General features: G+C 33.5%; 1 protein-coding gene across 3 annotated transcripts in view; it reads right to left on the reverse strand.

Moving 5' to 3' along the window:
- Not11 (CCR4-NOT transcription complex subunit 11) overlaps positions 1–23,296 on the reverse strand; it is a 115,645-nt gene that overhangs the window by 37,091 nt on the left and 55,258 nt on the right. For all 3 annotated transcript variants that reach the window (XM_035368101.2, XM_085810973.1, XM_035368100.2), the window contains one exon: positions 17,343–17,475. In XM_035368101.2, coding sequence (XP_035223992.1) covers positions 17,343–17,475 — 133 coding nt within the window. The remainder of the gene's footprint in view (positions 1–17,342; positions 17,476–23,296) is intronic.

Raw genomic sequence — 23,296 nt, forward strand, 5'->3', positions numbered from 1 at the left:
ATCATCTCTCTCTACCCATATCTTAGAGTCAGTAGGACTGGAACCAAAAAATGCTGCTCTGCCTAAAACTGCCACTTAAGGCAAACAAACGCAGGGTTTTCTCCAGCAAATAATTTCTGGCCATTATCTTCACCTGCCATGTGACCTGCTCCTTGAACCACTGCTGAACAGGCCTTCTTTACTTAACGCTTTCAAATATCCCATATACACATTTCCTATCAGCGTCTTTCACAGCTGGGCGTCCCACTCATGCATCACTAGAGAGCTAACGAAAGGGATTGGTTGTGCATGTATGCATTTTAAGCTGAAACACGTTTTAAAGACCACTAGATGGTGTCCTGTATCCATTACCTTCGAACTTTTGTATTTAATTATTTTATTGTTTTTAATATAGTTTTAAAATTCTGTTTTTTTGTTTGATCCCATTCTGCATAATGTTATGGGGTCAGCTGTTATGGGGGAAAGAGCCAAAGCATAATGTAAACACACAGCTCGTGGTCTCATTAGCATCATGTGATATAATATATCCGATATCCCTTTAATATCTGATAGCCTTTGAATCCTTTTTTTATTCTTTTTTTGTTACTGTGTTGGGCCTTTTAGGGTTACTATGTGGTGTTCTATAATGCTTTTAAAGCTTTATTTCATGTAGTTCCTTTTTTATTTCGGAAAACCTTAGTTTATTTTTGGGAGAAAGCATTATTTATCAGAGAAATGATATACTCACATGGTAAATGAGCAAATTAGTGCCATGGATGAGAGTGATGATTCCTTTGCTAAAGAGTTAGCGATATTTCTAGTGATTTGCATACGGACATGTTATCAGAGACTGAGCTCAGAGTGTCAGCCATCTACTTCCCATGAAACATTTTGTCACTTCTTCTTGTAAATAATATTTCTTTTTATTAATTTTAAAATTTCTTAATGCATTTTGCCAATTAAAACATTGGGATAATTTGTATAGCACTTTCAAAAATTATTTCTCAAAATAAGCAAATTTTGCATATTTTCATGTAAAGTAAAGGATTATTAAAAGCTAATAACATATATGATAGCTTAAGTAATAATCTAAAACAGTACCAAAAATTATAACGTTAAGACAAACTTTTTTAAAAGTTTTTTTCTAAAGGTAGGCTTATCGATGCAGAGCCCCTGTCCCATCAAACGAGTCCTTCTAACACCCATCCTTCTTGATGGAACATTGTAAACAAAAGCCTGCTGTCTTGAAAGAGCAACCACTGTAATCCTAAAACTTTCAAATGTCATACACATCACTCGTAATGTAGACTATGTCAACCGCCCTTGTATGGCCATGTAACTTTCTCATTAAGACTCAAATATACTCCCGAGGCAGCCTGATGAGGCTCCAGGGAGTTGTTGCCACTAGATAGTGGAGGATGCGGGGCATATGCCTGTTTACCTATGTTAAACATCAGGCGCCCTCGTCCTCCGGCACCTGTCACCTGTCTTGAAAGAGTTTAGCAGCACCTGGAATACATAGAGGTGTATTTAGAAGACATCCATTACTTCACCAGGAGAAGGATTAATATAGTAACTACGAGGGTGAGGACAAGATATGATGCTATGTTGATGAAGGGAGAATTCAATGAAAGAGATCAAGTCTGGATATGAAATACTAAGTGTTGTACAGGGATTTCATACCAGCTGCAGTCATCCTTTTGAGTGATCAAGAAATTGAATGATGCTGTGATCCAGAAAACTTCTTTTAAGCTCAAAATAGTGCTTTATGATGGACTTTATATAGCAATGGCAGTTAACTGTCTCTGGTCTTGAAGATTGCAGTCCTGAAGGAAGGTGCTATGATGTAAATTTCTGTAAATACTTAAATTCATTTGATCGCACTGTTGTTTTTGTGTACTGCTTTATTTATTTGTTGCTTTTGGGGTGATAAAGTTAGGGTTTTATTTTGCATGTAGCTAAATTTATAACAACATATTTTGTATATAAATGTTTACTTCTTGCACAAAATTGTAGAAAAACAGTTCTTAATCCAACCACATTTAAACTGTGAAAATAACTGAAGCAGAATGCAAGACACGGATAAAAGTGCTGTAGATGTGCCTTTGTGACAATTTTTGTCACTGAATTAGCAAACTCTTGCCAACTAGAAGACTCATTTTTCATCTCTCTTGTTAAAAAAAAAAAAAAAAAAAAAAAAATACCTAATGTCTCTACAAGGTAGACCCCCATTCTCCTCTGAAACTATGAAATTCCCTGTGCTTGAGAACAATTGCTCAACATGCATTATAAATGAATAAGGATATCTTTTTAAATAGCAACTGATAGCAGATGGAAGTGCAATTTCTGTACTGAATTTTTAAGGTTTCCAAACTCAAAATCTTCCCTTTGGGATAGGTGCATTATGCTAACAAAGAGTTATAAAAAAAGCTTTCTTTTTTCTTTTTTCTTTTTTCTTTTTTTTTTTCTTTTTTTTTTTTTTTTTTTTTAGTATTACCATACATTAAGAGTTTTTGAATGGAAAGAAAGTGGTAACAGTAGGCTGAAGAAAAAGCAAGGAAAGCAACGATCATTCTTATAATCAAGATTAACTAAATATAGACAAAATATTTCTGCTACCTAGAAAAGGAATACTTCTGCTGCCTTTTGAAACTTGAATAAATTACTTGAAAAGTATTTTTTTTAATCTGTTGTATGCTTAACATGTAACATATCAAAAATTCCATGTGAAAAGACTTAAGCCTGAAAGAAAAGGATAAACTGTTAAAACACTGCGCACCTTTGTTTAAGATGTTCCCTTGGGATGGATGGGAGTCAGAAGGAATCATCCCACAGGACGGGGGTTTTGTGTTGCTAACTTAAGAAAAAAAAATGTTTATGTCCTAACGTCATAATTTTGGTATCATTTTAGATAAGTACTTAAGCTATCATGTATGTTAAAATTAGCATTTATTTATCTTTTTCTTTTACGTTACAAGAAAATATTTAAAAAAATGCTTACATTAATAAATTATTTTCGGAAGTGCTATTCAAATTATTGACATTTTAATTGACAAAATACATGAAAAAACTTTAAAATTAATAAAAAATACAAGACTACTTACAAGAAATAAGAAAATCTTTTGCAGGCACTCAGTTCCTGATAAAATGTCCATATCAGAAATCCATCTCTAACTCTTTAGAAAATGAACTGTCACTCCCGTCCATGTCACTAATTGGTTCATTTACCATACTACAGTCAAAAGCCTTTAATCTGGACTCGTCGGGACTTTGGCAATTCCAGATTATAGATCATTAGAGATACTAAATACACAGCTAATATGGCATCAAATATGCTATCATATTTGGTTGTATTATATATACCAAATATATAATGTATAATACCAATATATAACACCAAATATTGTTTTCAAAAGAATTATTTTGTAATACCCCAATATGTAATATATAGGTATATGTTACTACTTATACTTATTTGTCTGACCATAACATTAGTCCAAGTCCACAAAATACCTCATGGCGAGGAATGCTAGTTTACCCATGCTGTTGTCATCATAGAAGGCACCTTACAGGTGACAGTGCAATTTTATTCATTTCTGCCCCCAAATTTGATGGAGAGAACACGGGGGGTCTGAGGGTCTCCCACCCCTCTCCCTTTCCATCAAACTACACGAGAGGAATATATTGGTATATAATATACAGTCAAAAGTCGCTAATCCGGATTTGTTGGGACTTCGGTGATTCCGGATTATAGATCATCAGTTTAAATCTGGTAAGATGGCATGCAAAAATTATAAAATTAAAAATATTAAACGTAATTTATGAAATAAAGAAAAATTATGATCTAAAGGGTATCAAAATTTACAAAAAAAAGCTTAATATTTATTTGTTTACTTTATTAAACATTTCTTTCAACGTGCACATGCTTAAAGCATACATTACGCATAGATGAAAATAGAAAATTGCAAGCAGAAAACTATTTAATGTTTACTCGTGATATTTATAATGATGAGGAATTTGATTTAAATCATATCAAAGACGGAGTACATCAAGATGAAATACTACATTTAGTAAGGAATTATAAGCCAAATAAAATAAAAACATCTGCCCTGAAGATAAGGATAGTGCTGACAGATCAACTTCCAGTTCATTAAGCCCCGCGACGTCCCCTGCCCTGAAGATAAGGATAGTGCCCCGAAGATAAGGATAGTGCTGACAGATCAACTTCCAGTTCATTACGCCCCCCCCCCCCCCGCAGAGCATATTGGAATTGATAAACAGATTTCGGAATGGTTAGAGAACAAAGGATATGCCTTTATCCATTTTTTCCAGCAATTCCACTTTTTGTTTGATGGACATCGAAACATGCTTTCGCTTTGTAGATCTTTTGGCAGCTCCAGAATTAGAAATTCTTTTTGACATAATCGAAAGTTCAAGCTTACTTTTATAAAATTGCTCTAACAGTCTGCAAAAAATAATAAGGCGGATCCAATTAGAAAATTTAGGAACAACGCAATCTGCAACATTAACTGAAATAGATAATTAGATAATTTTAGCTTAGCTTATACAGTCCGTTATACATTAAACGTGCATGCGTAAATGTTGGAAAATATGACCTATTGTAACCCTTTTTCTGCATCATCTCTCCTCCTTGAAATATTTCTAACTTTTACGTAAGGCTTAGTTCTTATTTTAAAGGGATATAGTAATTACTTCTACTTCGTTTTTCACTGCCACTGTTTGTATTAAGAACGGACTGTTCCAGCCTAATTAAGATGCAAAATCGAAAACTTGATGTTACGTCATCCGAAAGCTGAATCATGCCGATAGCTGATTGGTTGCCGTGAGACGACGTCATGTCTACTTAAGGTATAAGTATCTCGCGTCGCTCTGGCTTATTCCGCTTTGGTTCCTGTTTCTTTGCTCCGTGGTGTGCCGTTCCAGCCCCCATTGGAAGACGATATTGCGATGCGTTCAGTCAGGTGTTAAGCGCCGTGGTTCCAGTCTACAAGATGACTTTTCCTGGATTCTCAAAAGAGGCTACAATGTGAGCGACTGCCGTGGCCGGCATCCTGTTTTCATGTGGGCGGCGTCTTCAACACAAGTGTTTTTCAGAATTAGCGGTGATGTTGCACAAGCTGTGATTTCTCATGTGTAACTACTACATTGAGCGGCTTTTTGCCGGGTTTAAGTGCTCTCAAGGATTTCATTTAATTTTTCAGGTGCCTTCTTGATCACGAAGCATGGACTTATTGATAGTGTAGCGAATTTCATTAAAATCGCGTAGTTTCTGTTTAGTGATATGTTTTTCGCATATTGAATGCCAGTATTTGAAGATCAGGTAAAATATTCTTTAATAGTGTAACATTCTTTAAAGGAAAATCCCTTGGGGTTAATGGATGATCAATTAAGTGTAATTTTTGATAATGATTATGTAAGACTCTAAGTTTCTGTTGATTAAATTTATTCATTGTGTTTTTATTTTTATATATTGTTAATAAATTGGTTAAGTTTAATATTTTTGTCTTCAATGTCTGCACAGTACATAACCTTAGGGAGCTTCTATTGCTACTTTTGCTAAAAGTTTAATTTTACAACTTTAAACATGGCTCTTGCATCATTTTGGTTATGGTCCCAGCCCCTGAGTTATCTTTGGTGCAGACTTTTGAAGTTTAAAATTAATTTAGGACTTAAAAGACTGGGGGCGGTTTTTGTTGAAATTCAAATATGGCTACTGTTAATGTTATGCATAGTATTGCTAAACTTGATGCACGTAACTATTTTACATGGTCTAAAGACATGAAGTTTGTCTTGAATGAGAAAAATGCATGGCTTTTGGTTAAAGGTATTGAAAAATGTCCTGATTTAAATCATGTTAAGGGTATTACAAGAGGAATTGTTGCCGACTATCAAAATAGAAGTCGTTTAGGCTTATCATTGATTTATATGAATGTAAGCCCTGAATATAGAAACTTAATATGTGAAATAGATGATCCGGTAGTTGCATGGAATATGGTTGCCAAATTTTTTCAGTTAGATTATCGATCTAGACATATGTCCTTGTTTTCAGAGTTCTTAAATTGTAAAATTAAGCCAAATGAAAGTATTAGTTTCTTTTCTTCTAGATTAAAACGGATAACTGAACAATTGGCTGATATTAACCAGGCTGTAAGAGATGTATATATTTGTTTTCAGTTTCTTAGGTTTCATCCAGAAAAATAAGATCAGGTAGTTCAGAACGTTTTGAGGTGGCCAGATGAAAAGTTCATATTTAAGAATGTTGAACTCGAAGTACTAGCAGAGGAAACGCATCTTAATTTAAGGAAGATAGATAGGGAAAATTCCAATAAGACTATAGAAGTTTAAAGTACTCACTTTGAACCCAAATTTAAGCAGATTAAAGGCCTCAAGTGTTATAAATGTGGCCGTTCAGGTCATATTCAAAAATACTGCAGAATGAAAGGTAATTTTTCCAGATCACTCACGCCTGCTTCTTCTGTTTCCTCAGCTGTATCTAGTAGTAATAAAACATGCTTTAAGTGTAAGAATAAACCCAAGTTGTTCACATTTTGATTTAATCACAAAAATTATTCCCATGCTCAGTCCCTTTTCATAGCCCAAGCTAATGTTAACAACTTGGAGGAAAATGGTGATAGTCGGATTTTTGATACTGTTGCATCTCATCATTTTTGTAAAAATCATGAATTGTACGACACTTTTTCTCCTGTGTAGAATGAGAATATGCTAGTAGCTGTTGATGGTGCAACTTTTCCAATTCATGGGAAAAGTACTGTTAAAATGAAATTTGGGGATAGAATTATTTTGTTTAAAGATGTTTTATACTCACCTGAACTGAGATGAAATTTAATATCTGGACCTAAGGTGGATATTAATGGAACGAGATTTTATGGTAAAAATGGGCAAATTAAAATTACTAATGATGAAAATGAAACTATTTTCAAGGCTAAGTTGATAGGAAGTAACTATCATGTATTTCCGAAAATAGTGAAAAAGGGGGGCAAATCTGTGAAATTTGAGGCATCCATAGTTCAGCATAACAATAGTGAATTATGGCATGGTTGGTTTGGTCATATAAATTATGGTGCTATTGTCAGAACTAGTAAGAGACATTCAGTTCGAGGTCTTCCTGTGTTAAAGAACTCACCTAATTTGTTTTGTGAACATTGCCAAATCAATAAGCAAAGACGAATCTCCTATAGACCCTTAGAAGGTATTCAAGTGAAGAGACTGCTTGAAAGGGTTTTTTCTCATGTATGGGGACCTATTAACATTCCAGGTAGGAATAGTGAACGTTATTTCATTTCCTTTATTGACGAATATTCTCGTTATGTGGTAGTGTACCCCAATGTAGAGAAAAGTCAGGTGTTTGAAGTATTTGAAAGGCATATAGCAAGTGCTGAAAGATCTCTGAACCTTAAGTTGAAATATTTTAGACCTGACAATGGACGAGAATATGATAATGAACAATTCAGGTCATATTGTAATAAAAATGGAGTAAAGCACGAATTTACAGACATATATACTCCGGAACAAAATGGAGTTTGTGAGAGATTCAATCAGACAGCTCTCAACAATGTACGTGCAATTTTACATGATAGTGGAATGAGTCCTGAATTTTGGTCAGATGCAGTGATGTATTTTGCATATTCATTTAATAGAATTTGTCATAAGGGTCAAGATAGAACCCCATTCGAATTGTATACTAAGCGGAAACCATCAGTGCGTCATCTTAAGGCATTTGGAATGATTGCCTACGTGGGAATTCCAAAGGCTAAAAGAAATTCTAAGCTTGATCCAAAGGCAACGAAGCGCCGATTGATTGTATACAGTGTACGAACAAAAGGGTACAAGATTTGGTTGGAAAATGAACAAAAGGTAGTAGAAACCCTAAATGCTACTTTTAAAGAGTCAATTGGAATGCAACGAAGTGGCAGTGGAGCTGCACTGGACACCCTTCCTGATTTGGAATCTGAAGAGAGGGTCGAGTTCCAATCTACTGATACTCCAGTTGGCTATTTTCCTGAAATAGAGGAAAGAATTGATACCAATATACCCTCTTCTATACCCAGCACTGACACTCAATCTACATTGAGACAGGTAACTTGGCTTAGTAATTATGTTCCAAGACCAGACGGCACTCATACGGATGTGTACTACTTTGAGAAAGGGTCTAGTCAAAGACTACAATCACCAAATGATGTAGAAAAGTATTGCACTGAGCATAATATTCAGTATGATCCTACCTTGTTTGATTTCAAGGGAAGCAATACTTATAGTGGTGAAATCAACCCAACTGGCACTCCTTCAACGTCATATACCCAAGACAGCTGACTAGAGGTTTCAATTCCAAACATTATAACCAGGCAATGAAATCCACAGAAAGGCATAAATGGATGAAGGCGATGGAAGAGGAAATGGCCAACATGCGAAAGCATAAGGTATGGCATCTTGTTCCACTTCCTAAAGACAAGACTCCACTAGGTTGCAGGTGGATTTTCAACATTAAACGTGACAAATTTGGAAACATTGTTCGTTTTAAAGCTCGTTTAGTGGCTCAGGGTTATCGGCAAATTAAATACGATACCTATGATGAAACCAACTCAACTGTAGTCAACTTTTCAGTAATAAGGCTCTTTTTCTCTCTCTTAGTTGCCCACCTTGGATGGGCAAATATACAATGTGATGTAAAAAGTGCCTATCTCTAAGCTCCTTTATCTGAAGAAATTTACATGTCCCAACCTCAGGGTTTTGTAGAGCGAGATAAAGAAACTTTTGTGTGTCGTTTAGACAGAGCCTTGTATGGTCTGCATCAGAGTGGGCGATTATGGTACTACGAGTTGGATAGAACACTATGTAACCTAGGGTTTACCAAGTTTGAGTGGTGTAATTGTGTCTATCAATTTAAAGATTTTGTCATTCTGTTGGTTTATGTTGATGATATTGTTGTGTTTGGAAAAAGTGAAGTTCAGGCTAAAAGGATATTAAAAGTCCTGAATTCACATTTTGATTTGAAAATTTTGGGTAAAACAAGAAAGCTTTTGGGTGTGGAATTTGAATATGAGAACAATAGTGTTTTGATTCATCAACAATTATATATAGAAGACATAGTTGATCGATTCAAGTCTTTTAAAATACAAATTACTTCCCTTGAAATAGTTAAAGGTGTGAAATACTCAAAGTCTCAAAGTCCCAGTACACAAGAAGAAACGACTGAGATGATGAATTATCCTTATAGAAATGTTTTAGGATGCCTCTCGTTTCTTTGCAATTGTACTCGTCCGGATATAGCCTATGCTGTTAATATATTTTCTCAGTTTCAAAGCAATCCTGTTAAGTTTCACTGGGAAGGATTACTCAAACTTTTAGGATACGTTTCCAATACCAGGCATCACAAACTTAAACTGGTATGCAAGGAACTGAAGCTCAATATATATTCAGATTCGGATTTTGCTTCAAGCATAAATGATATGGTGTCTATTGGTGGACAAATAGCTTTGTTGGGAGTCTACTTTGGAGGCTAAATTTATCTCCATGGCTGAATCAGCAAAAGAATTAGTTTGGTTTAAAAACATTTTTGATGAATGCATTCAGTTTAAGATTGCAAGTAACTATGTTTCAAAACCTATATTGTTTGCGGATAACATGGCTGCTATATGTTTTACAAAACCACCCATTGAAAACTCAAGGACAAAACATATAGATGTAAAACTATTCTTCATTCGTGATCTATTGAACAGGGAAATTTTTGATCTAAAATATGTTCCAAGTAAAGATAATCTGGCTGATTCCATGACAAAACAGCTGACTAAACATAACTTGATAAGATTTTATGGAGCAATTTTCTTGTGAAATTTGTTTTTGTGTGTATTTAACTTAAATTAAGAGTTAATTCTCTTAATTTAAGTAAGATTTAATTTAAGTATCTCTTAATTTAAGTAGATTGGAACTCGACCCTCTCTTCAGATTCCAAATCAGGAAGGGTGCCCAGTGCAGCTCCACTGCCACTTCTTTGTTAAAACTCTTAATTTAAATTAAGAGTTTTGTTTAGTTGAAAATAATATGTTGTAAGTCATATTATGATGAGTATTAGATAATGTAAAATTGTATGTGTAGAATGTTGTGTGAATGACCAGGGCCCTGGGTAAATGTATTGAATGTATGATCATACATATGTCTTTGTATTGTTTTGTAACTTGTTAGATTTCTTGTTATGGTAAAATTTTGGAAAATGGGATAAGATGTCCCCAAAGGAAAATTTTTCTTAAAAATTTCTGAATTGAATGGAGTTGTGATATTTATTTATTCTTGTTTTGAATTTTGTAAAAATACTGGCGTTCAGTTTTTATTTCAGGTTGGAGATGATGTTGTGGGGGGCACAGGTAAAATATTCTTTAGTAGTGTAACATTCTTTAAAGGAAAAACCTTTGGGGTTAATGGATGATCAATTAAGTGGAATTTTTAACAATGATTATATTATACTCTTTAAGTTTCTGATATTGATTAAATTTATTCATTTTGTGTTTTTATTTTTATATATTGTTAATAAATTGGTTAAGTTTAAAATTTTTGTCTTCAATGTCTGCACAACTTAAATTTTACAACTTTAAACTTTGCTCTTGCATCAGTAAAGGTATTATGCGCATGTGTAAACGCATTATGCGTTTACACATGCGCAGAAAGTTTGTAGCTTTGAAGTCCGGATTATAAATCATTTCAGAATATGGACATCCGGATTAAAGACTTTTGGCTGTACTACAATCCTTCCTCTGATAAATAATGCTTGGTTGCCATATTTGAAAGAGACACAATTCTTGAATCTAGCTCATTGGGAGCTCTTTTGTGCCAGTGCTAGAGAAATCTGTTTGCATGAAACAGACTCAAGTTCTATACCTGAAGCACCTGAGATCCTTCGCACCATGCTTCTGATTTAAACCCATAGATGTCACCATGAGTAACAGGCCTCTACCTGGAACATTGAATGCACTAAACAACAACAAATCATAAATCACCCTGGTCTGTGATGCAACAAACTGTTGTTGAACAATATAAAACAAAGAATAATACTTGTAAGAGACAAAATTTCATCAAGAACATAATTATAAAACTATTTTTTCAAGAAATTAAAAACATATTTTCTAAACTGCATAAATATTTTAATTTTAGCATTAATTTTTAAATAATTATTTTAGGATTAATTAATAAATTAGTTATTACTTTACTTGAAAAGTTTAAAATTGATACCACAATTTGCAATATACAAATTGTCTTCTATTAAACTCAAATACATTTGGAACAGAAGTGATTTTAATAAGCAGTGAGTATTGTACTTAATTCTACATGTTTCTCTAGACTATGAGTTTGTGAGTTTGAACAACAGCTTATCATTCATGATATTTTAAGTTAATTGTTCATGATATTTTTTGATAATGCAGAAATAAACTACAAAAAAAAGTGCTATTATCTGAAAATAATAAAATATGATTGCATAAGTTAAAGTTATAAATACAGGGTGATCCAAAAACCAAGCATACCTAAGTTTAAAAATTGTAGAAATTCCAGAATGGATATTAATATCAAATTGTTTTAATGGATGACACCCCTATAATCGTACAAGTAATATATAATTTAAAATTTTAGCTACAGTTCAAGCTGTAGCTTTAAAGACCATTTATTTGGTGCAAGATGAAGAAGTGTTTTACATTAAACAGAATCAATTTTTGTGAATTGAGCATTATTTTGCAATGCATTCTTAAAGAGAAATTGATGAAGCACTTATTGATAGATACATTTCGACGTATTCTATAACCTATCAAGACAACAGTTTTCTATATGGTAACCTGATTTTGAGAAACTGGAGTGTTCACCATAAGAAACAAAGCTATCACTCATGTTCTTCTCAGTTCAGGTAGAATAAACAAATTCAGAAATATTACAGTTACTAACAAAGTGTATGTGAAAACTTAAATATGGATGCTTCTAATTTCTCAAAATCAGCTTACCATGCAGAAAATTATTGTCTTGCTAGGCTCACAAACATAAAAGAAGTTTTTGCAAAGCACTTCAACAACTTTTCTGTAAATATGCATAACAAAGTAATGCTCAATCTCAACTTCTTTTGCTCGGAAAAACCTTTTTCTCTATCTTGCACCAAACAAATGGGTTTTTTTAAAGCTAATGGCATAATACACTGTATTTGATATTTCAAGTGATATATTACTTGTAACAGCACACAGGTATCATTTATTGAAACAATTGCCATTAATATCCATTTTGGAATTTCCATAATTTTTTAAAATACAACACGCACTACTTTTGGATCACCCTCTATTATATTTCACGGTGAGTGGCAAGCAGTTGTAAAAGACCTTTGAGGCTCAAACTTGTCTAGCTCACCTTATGTGGAAGTAATCAAGAAGTTCAAAATCACTATTAATAAAATTATTGATATTGCAAAAATCTTCCTTTCTCAATTTCTTCTTTTTATTGGAGAGGGGGTCATAAAGGTTTTTAAGGGGATGAAGCCTGCCTTGGATCAGCATGCATAATTCACATAACTAAAATGATACAACTGCTAAAATGATATTGTCGGTCTTCTTCGGAAGGACCATAAACTTCACAAGACCACAAAAACACCAGTCAGCATATTTTTACAGCAAAAGTCTAGAATCCAAGTAATTATTTTATGCCAAATAGCTACTGTCCAGAATTTTGTATTAAGAACTTTAGTGAAATTATACAGGGTGATTCACTACCAGACCGACAAACTTGCAGGGTGTGTAGGGGGTACAGAGATGACTCTTAATCACATAAGAATGCAGGGTCGCAAATGCCGTAGTTGCAAGCTATGGTGCAAAGAAGCAGAGAATAAGAATAGAAACAGCAACACATTAATGGGACAGGAAACATTTCATTGAAAGGCTGTATTACAACAGGTGCCCGAAGTTATGACCAGAAATTTGCCTGACAGTGACGCTGCATAGAATTCTTTAGGTTCTAAAAGATTTCTCCCTTGTGGTAGATGGCGCATAACGGAAGGTTGTGTGAAGAGCGATCCTGCTGAAAGTCGTCATTTGCGATCCATTTCTCGAGGTAGTAGGATGAAGGCTTATTAAAATGATGAACTGGTCAACATGCTAATCATGTATGAAGCTGCAGATTGTAATGGGCATACCGCTCGACGGTTGTACTAAGAATGTTAACCTAACAGGTGTGCTTCACACAGGGTTGCCACTCAAACAGGAGAATGAAATTCCCTGACTTTTCCAGGTTTTCCAGGTGTGTTTCAAGAAAATTCCAGTCTATCTGCGTAATGTACATTGGCTGTGCTAAGAGGTAAATTAATTATGGTATTACTTGTATTGTGTAGCAAATTCACTTAATTACTCAATAACTCCCAGAGGACATTTATTCTTAATTATTCTTGGTATACTTTGTTTGATAATTTTGTTTAGTTTTCCACTTAAGAAACTTAATAAAATTTAAGATATATATATTGGATAACAAATGTATGTTTTATTTAATTATTACTCATGATCATCACCAGTTCAACACGAGGCTAATCCAGCCCTTATAAATCACAACGCAATGCTAAATAGTTAGGTTAGATTTTAGGCAAATTTAATTTGCGTGAGGTATGTTCTTAAAAGGCGCCTTAACGCTTGAAAACACAAATATAATTATAATAGTTGTTGTTTTCTCCACTGAAGATTGAGATTAGAATCTTCCCAATCTGGAATAAAATAAGGCTTTTTCTGCAGACATTCTGCAGCTAAACGAAAGAAAGAAATCTATTTTAATAAATTGAGGTATTTTATATTTATTTTGCAGCATACATAAGGAAAAAATATGTGCATTAAATTTCGTGATGGTATGTCATCATACTGCTATAATTAATTTCAGGATTATGCCAGAGAAAATTTCCTGAAATTTGGAAATATTATTTACTAATAATAAATAAATTTAGAGGGAAGAAGCAACATTAAATTATATGAATAACATAAAAATATTTACTTAAAAATTGAATTAGAATAATCAACAATATTTTAGCGAATATAGTTATATTACATGGCTAGCCTAGATGACTGATACTATTTTTTTATTTTACTGCAAAATGGCAAGGTATTTATTAAAAAGAAAAAAAAAAAGGTTTAAAAAGATTTTGCGGTAAAATTCTAGTATACGGTAAGGCTTTGGCACGATTTTGAAAATTGTCGCCAAGACCAAAATGACCCGTTTACTGCACATCAAGATGTCGCCAAATCCCATTATTATTCTAACCAAAGAACGTCTATGTAAAAAAGAAAAGGTTCCATAGAAGTAAAATGCTATTATGCCGCTAGAATGCAGAGGGAAAATTTGCCAAGGGATTTGGCGACGGAACCTGGCGGCCAGAATTTCCCTCTCCGCGATGTGTACAGGAAATTGAGAAACACGTGTTAAGAAGAAACGCTCTTTGACAAAAAGAAAACTACGAAAATCCGTTTTTAAATTATTGCGAAAAATCCAAGAAGAAACGTTTTATCAAAGGACGTTTCTTCTTGGATTTTTCGCAATAATTTTAAAAACAGATTTTCGTAGTTTTTTTTTTTTCCCCTGAAAATAACTAATCCATGAATTAATTTACTTGCGCCAAAAAATATTTTCTTTTCCTTTAGAGTTTACCCACTTGCGCTAAGACTAAACTTCACGGTTTCGGTGCCGTGCGCTACAATATAACAAGCCGTAAAGTGTCTCATTTATGCCGCTCCGCATCTGCGAGTGCAATCCAGAGCTGTAATTCGAGAAATAAATAATCTCGTTGTTAGACGACGTGTGCACCACATTATTTTCATTTTTGCGATAAATGTTTATCGACGTGGTGTTCACGTCGCTCGTGGTTTGAGACAAAAGCATCTTGACGTGCGTGGCACATCTTTTTAGCGCAAGTGGTTAAAGAAATTTTAAACGATATTCATTTTATGAACCCTTGATAACGTGACCTTCAAACTTCGACACCGGTTTCGAGCTTTGGCGACAGATACATTAGACATGCACAGCTGTTTTCCCTCTATGATGGAACGGAGCCACAGCCACGTCTGTTGCAGAGAGGTTTTCCTTCTTTACAATATATATTTCTTTGATTCTAACCTCCATGGTACCGTATACTAGGATTAAACCCATTTTGTTTTATACGAGAACAGGTACTTTCTTTAGCTCATGCACTGCACATGCGATTCTCAAAAATATTGGAAACCAAAAATTGCGGGAAAGTTGCTTTGCCTTTCTAATAGACAATCAAATTGGAACTGCGAAAATTGGCTCTATGCCAGCTACCCGAATGACACTCACGTGATACATAATTCGCCAAAAAAGTTACCTCTTCCGACGTCGGCGCAAAAATTGCTTTTTTTGGCGGGATCGTTGTATGAACTTCCCTGACTTTTCCAGATTTTGACAAAAATACTTAAATTCCCTGACTTTTCCCTGAATATTTTGGTCAATTTTCGAATTCCCTGACTTTTCCCGGTTCTCCCAGTTTTCCAGGTAGCGTGGCAACCCTGTTCACATCACAAGACCTTCCCAAGTGTGAACAGAAAGTTACATGAGACTAGTTGTTTAATGAATCGTCTGCGAATGATGAGGACACCTGGCAATGAGAAGACGATCTTAGGTCTGGCAGAAGACAATCCAAGTACAAGTACTCGCGATAGCCCAACAAGTGGTTTTATCTCAATCCATTGTTTGGAGGATACTCGCAGCAAATTAAATGAGCATATACCATCTTCACTGCGTCCAATTACTAGAGCTTGAGGATTATCCATTCTGGAAGACGTTTGCTACATGGTTCCTGCAACAAAGTGCTACAAGACTGCGCATTTCCTGCATCCGTATTGTCCACGGATGAAGCATACTTTGCACATGAGGGAGCCATCAATCAGCATAATGTCCATGTCTGGGCTGTGGAGTACCCTCATCGGAAGCAAACAGGAAAAGCTCAAGAGCGTTTCTCCGTCAATGTTTGGGTTGGCATTCTTGGAGACTACCTCCTTGGACCATACCTTCTATGCAGTCCCTTTGGACAGTAGAGAATACCTGATCTTCTTGCAACAAGTTCTGCCCAAACTTCTTGATGCAGCACATGTTCTTGCATCATTGTGCCACTCCATGTGGTACAAGCATGGGGGGGGCTTCTCCACATTATGCAAGTGACATCAGTCAACACCTCGACGTAACCTCTGGATAGTGGTGAACAGGTCATGGCGGTCCAGTTCATTGCCTGCCACACTGGACATCTTCTGGGGTCACACGAGAAGTTTGTTGTACCAGATGCCCGTTAATTTAGTTGAAGGCCTCGTCACTCGAATATCTGTAGCTGTTGGTAGGATACGTGACAATGCCAGGAATCTTTCAGAAAGTACAGAATTCAAAGCAGCACCACTGTCAGGCCTGCCAGATGAGTTCTGGTTGTAATTTCAAACATCTGTTGTAACACAACCTTTCAATAAAATGTTTTCTGTCCCATTAATGTGTTGCTGTTTTGTTCTTTTTTTATGCTTCTTTGCACCATAGCTCGCAATTACATCATTTGCAACCCTGCATTCCCGTGTGATTCTGAGTTGTCTTTGTACCTCCTACACACACTGCAAGTTTGTTGGTCTGATAGCAAATTACCCTGTATGTAAACTACAGTATTTGTATAATGTTAACATGAAGGGCCACAAGAATACAAATGCTTTATTGGAAAAAAATTTTTAGGTATAGGTCCATTTAACAGATGGCACCAAGCTGGCACTGATTTTGGTATTAAAAAAAAAAAAAAAAAAGCCAAGTTTGGCGAGAAATCACCAAAAGTTGTCAAACTTGGCGACTACTTGGTCTGATACCTCTATTTGATCCCTATATAACTATCACTGTATATGCTTTCCAACAATTTCGAGGAATCGAAGCTACTGCAAATTTCTTAGCAGCCTGAGGAAAACTATACAAGACCAAAGAGAGCATCAGCTCTCAGTTTAATTCAGATATGAGTTCCCAGCTTAGCTCAAAGTATTGAGATATCATTCTGTGAGCTGATGCATTAAGGCTTTGTATATTGTCTTGTGTTTAATGTTCTTAGCAGTTTGAAGTGGAAACTACAGTCTGTGCTCTGCCATAGAGAAGAGTTGCATGAGTACTTTTGTGAGAAATCCCAGAACTGAAAAATGCTTCTTTTGGTAAATAAATTTTATTATACTTTCATTAGTTCTGTGTGCATTCAATCCACTATAAACCCATATGCACATAACAATGCTTTAAATGAAAATAGAAGAAACACAGCATTTGCATAAAAAATCTTTTATATACTTTGAAAACAATGAAATTACCTCATCATCAAAAGCATGCAGAGGTGGAGCTAATCTGATACATTCTGGTTTAAAACAAGACTGCATTGGAGCATCAGCACCACATAACAATGCTTCCCTTGTAATTTTCAAGACATTAGCATCTATTGTTTCCCTGAAATACAGTCAGCTTTTACAACAATATAAAATAAACATTTGCATTACCTAAGCTGGCAATTACTTATTATTACTTATGTTGTTTTAAACATTCAAATTAATAATATGCAAAATAAAAAGAACACAAATAATTTTTTAAAGTTTAAATTATCCAACACGAAGGCACTATAAAAAGCAAAGAATAATGTACCAATTATTACAATAGATAGACCATAGTTTAAAAAATGAAGCAATAATAATAGAAGTTGCTTATCTGATTTTAAAAATAATTACAGTTAATCTATACAACTATCTATGTAAATATGGCTTATACCTATTTTCAAAAATAACAACAATTAATTACTAAACAGATTTCAAGATTTAAATTTCAAGTACAATGTTATATTTTTTTAATCTAAAGTACAATTTATATTTTTAATGCTGCTGTTGCACAATTTACTAGAATTATCAATATTGACTGCTAGCAATTCCACTAGGAAAACCAAAATATTTTACTAATAAAGAAATCTCATACGAGAAAATGTTGATAGTACTGTAGCAACTTATTATGAGAAGCTTTATTTTCTTGTAATAATATTATTACAAATAATAAAATTAGTAAAAATTTGTACATAATGGTTCATGAAAACAAACATTTGATAAGGACTTGTATATTTTTGTGTAAGTTTATTGCAATTAGTTTTATATGAGTATTGCTATAATTTTTATATCTACATAGACTTATTCACCTGTTCAGCAACCTAAATACTTTCAGTGACTACTGATATGAATCAGCTTAGATAAATTATATGTCAGCTTCATTTATTGCCTTTTAGAAGGTAACTTATTTGAATATAACAAGGCCATGACTCTAAAATATAGCATATATAACACCAATTTATGATCATTAATTTTATCATTGGTATATTTTAGGCCATGGCTCTAAAATATACTGTATATGCTCTAAAATATACTGTATATGCTAAATAATGATAAATCATGATCATTCTATAATAATCTAATTATTTAGAAGCAGTGTTCTAACTGAAGAAAATAAAAAATAATCTTGCAGAGTTCCCAATAAAATATCCAGTCATTCCAAAAGTTATTTGATTATTCAAATCAAAGTTCATTTTCTTCTAATGACCTCATTACTACTCATACAAAGTAACTTTGAATGAAGATGTTTAAATAGGGTTTTTTCCTGTTCGTGTTCCATGATGAGTTGTGGCATAACTTTTATTTCAGGGCAGTGCTAAGAATGAAGAAACCAAAAATTCCCTCGTCATAACTCGTCATAGTACATGCTTATTAAAAAAAGGGGGGGCTAGTCAGATTGCTTGAAAATTTGTGCTATATACGGGAAAAGTGCTGTTTCTGATGATACAGTTCAAAGATGGTTTGATAAGTTAAAGCATGCAAATTTCAGCCTCAAAGATGATGCTTGCTCTGGACGACCATATTCTGTAAACAAGGACCTAGAAGTCATCGCTGAAAATTTAAGTTATACAGTTCAGAAACTATCAGACGGAATAATTATTCAAAACAGTACATGATTTTTCGGAGAAGAGTGGATATGTACACTGCTATAAAGTAAGGGCACTCTATACCTTAACACCGCAGAATATGCTTGTCTGGGCATGGAATTCTTTGTTGAAAAGAAACAAAGAAGCTCCTTTTCTGAAAGTAGCAATAGACAGTAGATGAGAAAAGGATGCTATACAATAATGTTACAAGAAAAAAACATGTTGCAAACCAAAAGAACTTCCTTCAGTAACATGTATGTAACATTATGTATACTATGTACATGTATACTAGGTACATGTATGTAATACTATGTACCCAAAAATGTAATACTATGTGTATGGTGGGAGTACAAAAGAATTGTGCACTACAAATTGTTGCCACCAAATCATACAAAGCATTTGGAACAATACTCTTTCAAAATGGCAGTTTTAAAAGCAGAACTGTCTAATCTCTGAAGTGTTGTCTTCCATCATGACAGTGTTCAACCCAACATTTCAATGAATGTCAAATAAAAACTTACTGAGTATGTCAGAGATGTTTTCTACCACCCCCTCCATATTGATTAGATCTTGCTATCTCAGATTTTCATCTCTTCAAGTCACTTCAAGATTATTTGAATTGTCTGAAGTGCACTTCTCTGGAAATGGTCAAACAGCACATTGATAATTTTTTACCAATAAGATTTTATTTAAAAAAGAGAATTTCTCAACTGCCTTACACATGGCAAAAGGTCAACAGAATAAAATGGTGCTTATGTGATTCAATAACATTTTGTACAGACCCGATAAAATTTTTAATTTCCTTGATTTTTCATAATTAAAAAAGAACAATTTTTATTTATGCACAGTGAAGTACTTATCAATTTCATTACACGTATGTGAACAATGTTATGTATTTATTAAAATGTACACAGAAATAGCTGACAATGCTATAAAAATTCCCTTTCGCTGATTATTGTAAAGTAATTGAAAAATGCATGCTATAAACATGCATCTAAATGAGAAGTTCCCAAGCTTTTTTGCCCCGTTAACCCAGTTCCAATTTTTCCTGTTTTTCATATACCCTCCTTCCTAGGGGTTGTTCCAAAACCAGTCAGGCAGTGTAATACTTATACTCGAGCATTTCAAAACAGAGTGAAACGGAAGGTAGTTTCACCCAAGGCATTCCAAAACACTCGAATGAAAGCAAAATGTATGAAAATGTCCCATGACAAGCACAAAATTTATCTGACACTGGCAGCTGTTAGGTGAACTTTTACATTGGCTGTGTGGTTTTCGAAAGCTATTCTAATAGTGAATTTTTAAAAACGCATCAACCTCAAACATGTTTTTGACAAATGACAAAGAGTTAATCACATATCGTAGAGTTTACTGCTCACTGGAAAATTTCAATAAAAAAATATAAATTTTTATTCGTACCTTTATTACTTAAAATAGCACAAAATGCAAATTTAGAAATATTCTTAGATAATAAGAACACAAGAATATGAATGCTTTTAATGGAAGGTATGAACCTGATGCTTTAACAGTAAATTTTTAATATTTGGCTTCAAATTAGTCACTTCAATTAACTTAAGCATGATCAGCCAGTGATTTCCAAGTCAGTTCTTGTAACAAAACATCCGACTCTTCAATGTCAACAAATAGGTTGATAATCCACTGTGGTATTTCCATAGTCAAAACATCCTCAAATTTGGTTTTAAATTTGGTGTGAAGGGCATTTAAATGTTGAACATGGGCTGTAACATCATCTTGGCAGATTTTGAATTGGGAAAATTTCCACCTTCCAATGTTTTGCTTCATTAGGTGAATTCTGGCAATAAATAAAGCTCCAATGATAGATATGGTTTTTATTAAATTTAGATTGTCTCCTTGTAAATGCAAGTGAACCTCATTATAGTTAGTGTAAAAGTATATTAAATAAACAATGTCTAATTTCCGTTTGAATTAAATTTTCTTTTACAATGGGATCTTCAGCATCCCAAAACTGTAAAACAGAGTATTAAAAAAAAGGTGCCAAATGTAGGTCTTTTGATAGCCAGTTTAACTTCTGAGCGAAGGAGTATCCAATAAAAGTTCTCGTCATTTTCTTAGCATAGCTGCACAAATAACCTAGAATTCAATGCATTGCTCAATTTTGTTTACTATGTTCAGGATGAATTGATGAGATTGATATAGTCTGCAGCAGATTTTTCAAATATGTCAATTTTAAAAACTGTTTCTCTACAGTTTTGAAGTGATTTATAATAACTTTTGCAATTAAAATTTTACAGTTTCTTTTCTATAATAAAACTGTTGATAACCAAAAACATTTCGAAAGAATCACATTCCACCTTGTTCTATCAAATATTGATCTTTTTAATAAAATATTTAATTTTAGCATTCAAAGTAAATTTTCTATAATAAAACTGTCAATAACCGAAAACATTTCGAAAGAATCACATTCCACCTTGTTCTATCAAATATTGATCTTTTTAATAAAAATTTTTAATTTTAGCATTCAAAGTAAATTTTCTATAATAAAACTGTTGATAACCGAAAACATTTCGAAAGAATCACATTCCACCTTGTTCTATCAAATATTGATCTTTTTAATAAAATTTTAATTTTAGCATTCAAAGTAAATATATTGCTATTTTTTCCTTGAAGAGACAATATGAGATACTTCCGTTTCTGTCTGACTAACAGCATAACTTTGATAACCATTAGTCATTTTGAAAAAAAGCAGAAAGATTAGTTTTTTTTTTTTTTTCGGGGGGGGGGGGGGGTTAAAAATTTAACCAATGCAATTTTTCCATCTATACCTTCAGTTTTAAAAACACTTGTCAGCTTTACTATATGCATCTTTCCCTTTTGCATATTCTTCCAAACACTGATAAAATAAAACTTCTTTATCAATGTTTTCTTTATAAATGCATCTGACATATACTAAAAATTTAAAGATTTTATAATTAGCAGTTGCTTTGCTGAACTGAATTGCAAATTTTAACATTTTTTTTTTTTAAGCCTAGTAGTAAATTGTTGGTATTGGTCATTGCTAATTTTGGAAATTTCATTGGTGACAGTGTTCTTTGACAAAGAAATTTTCCAAATTTCACTGCCATATTATTTCTACTGTTTTAACAGTATGAGGTAATGCAAGATCTTCTCCATTGGTGTACGGTTAAGTTTTAGCAAGCAGATAAGAAAATTTCGAATAATGGCAATAATTGTTTTTCTCTAGCAGCCATAAATTTCTCAAAAAATTTCTTTTACTTAGATTTTAACAGTCGTTTGGTCGTTTGAAATAATCTTTTGATTTATTGATGTATAAAGGATGCTTTGATTCAAGGTGCCTTTTTAACTTCAATCATTTTATACTCTCCATTGCCAAAATTGAATTCCAAATTAAACATGCAGGTTGTTCATTAGCATCACATTAAATGTCCCATCCTATTTTCTTTTTCACATTTTAAATGCCTCTATTTACTAGATCCTGTTTGAAGACACTTGGTAGCATTGCTATTTGTGACATTACTATATTTTTTTACTATTCAAGTTCTATATAAGTATTTTACTATTCAAGTTCAGCCATTTCTCTAGAGGAAAATAACTGTTTTATCTTAAAAGATATATAAAATAACATTTATCATTGTAATTACTCAAATAAATATCAACTTTTATCAAGTAAAGCAGTTAATTACAATACTGCACTTGTTGCAATGAATTAACTCACTACACTGGAAAAAGGTTATTACTGTTTTTATTCGAAATCACACTTCATTTTATATCCCATTTATTCCACTTTACGAACACATACAGATAAATGTGATTATTTACATGTAGAGTTTAGTATAAAGTGATCCGTACATCTTAATGATGAAAAAACATTTAGTATTTCAGCAACGTAACTAAACTGCTGCTTGCTTAGAAGAACGGGAATTTCCTGATCACAACATTTGAAAATGGTTGCCAGATTCATCCATCAAATAAAATTACAAAACAAACTTTTAAATAATAATAAACAGGAAATGCTAAACTTAATAGGAGTCACAACATCCTCCCCTCCTTCTCACTGAAAGCATGTTTTCCTTAAGGCAATGAAAAATGAAGTAATGAAAATGTATACATATAATAGACATAAATTTCAACACATGACATGAAACTGAACTAAGAACTATAAACGTGTGAATATAACATCAAAGAACAAAAAATACACAAATGACATTACAATTACCTAAGTCTAGGAAAAAAGTCACTAACAGTTCATAAGTCCATCCACTTAACAGGCACTACTTGACGACCTCTTCAAGTTACCTTTATATCTTCCGCAAT

The sequence above is a fragment of the Stegodyphus dumicola genome, chromosome 2 (genome assembly GCF_044657685.1).
Source record: "Stegodyphus dumicola isolate Sdum_Otavi_A_Nest chromosome 2, ASM4465768v1".
Classification (NCBI taxonomy): Eukaryota; Metazoa; Arthropoda; class Arachnida; order Araneae; family Eresidae; genus Stegodyphus; species Stegodyphus dumicola.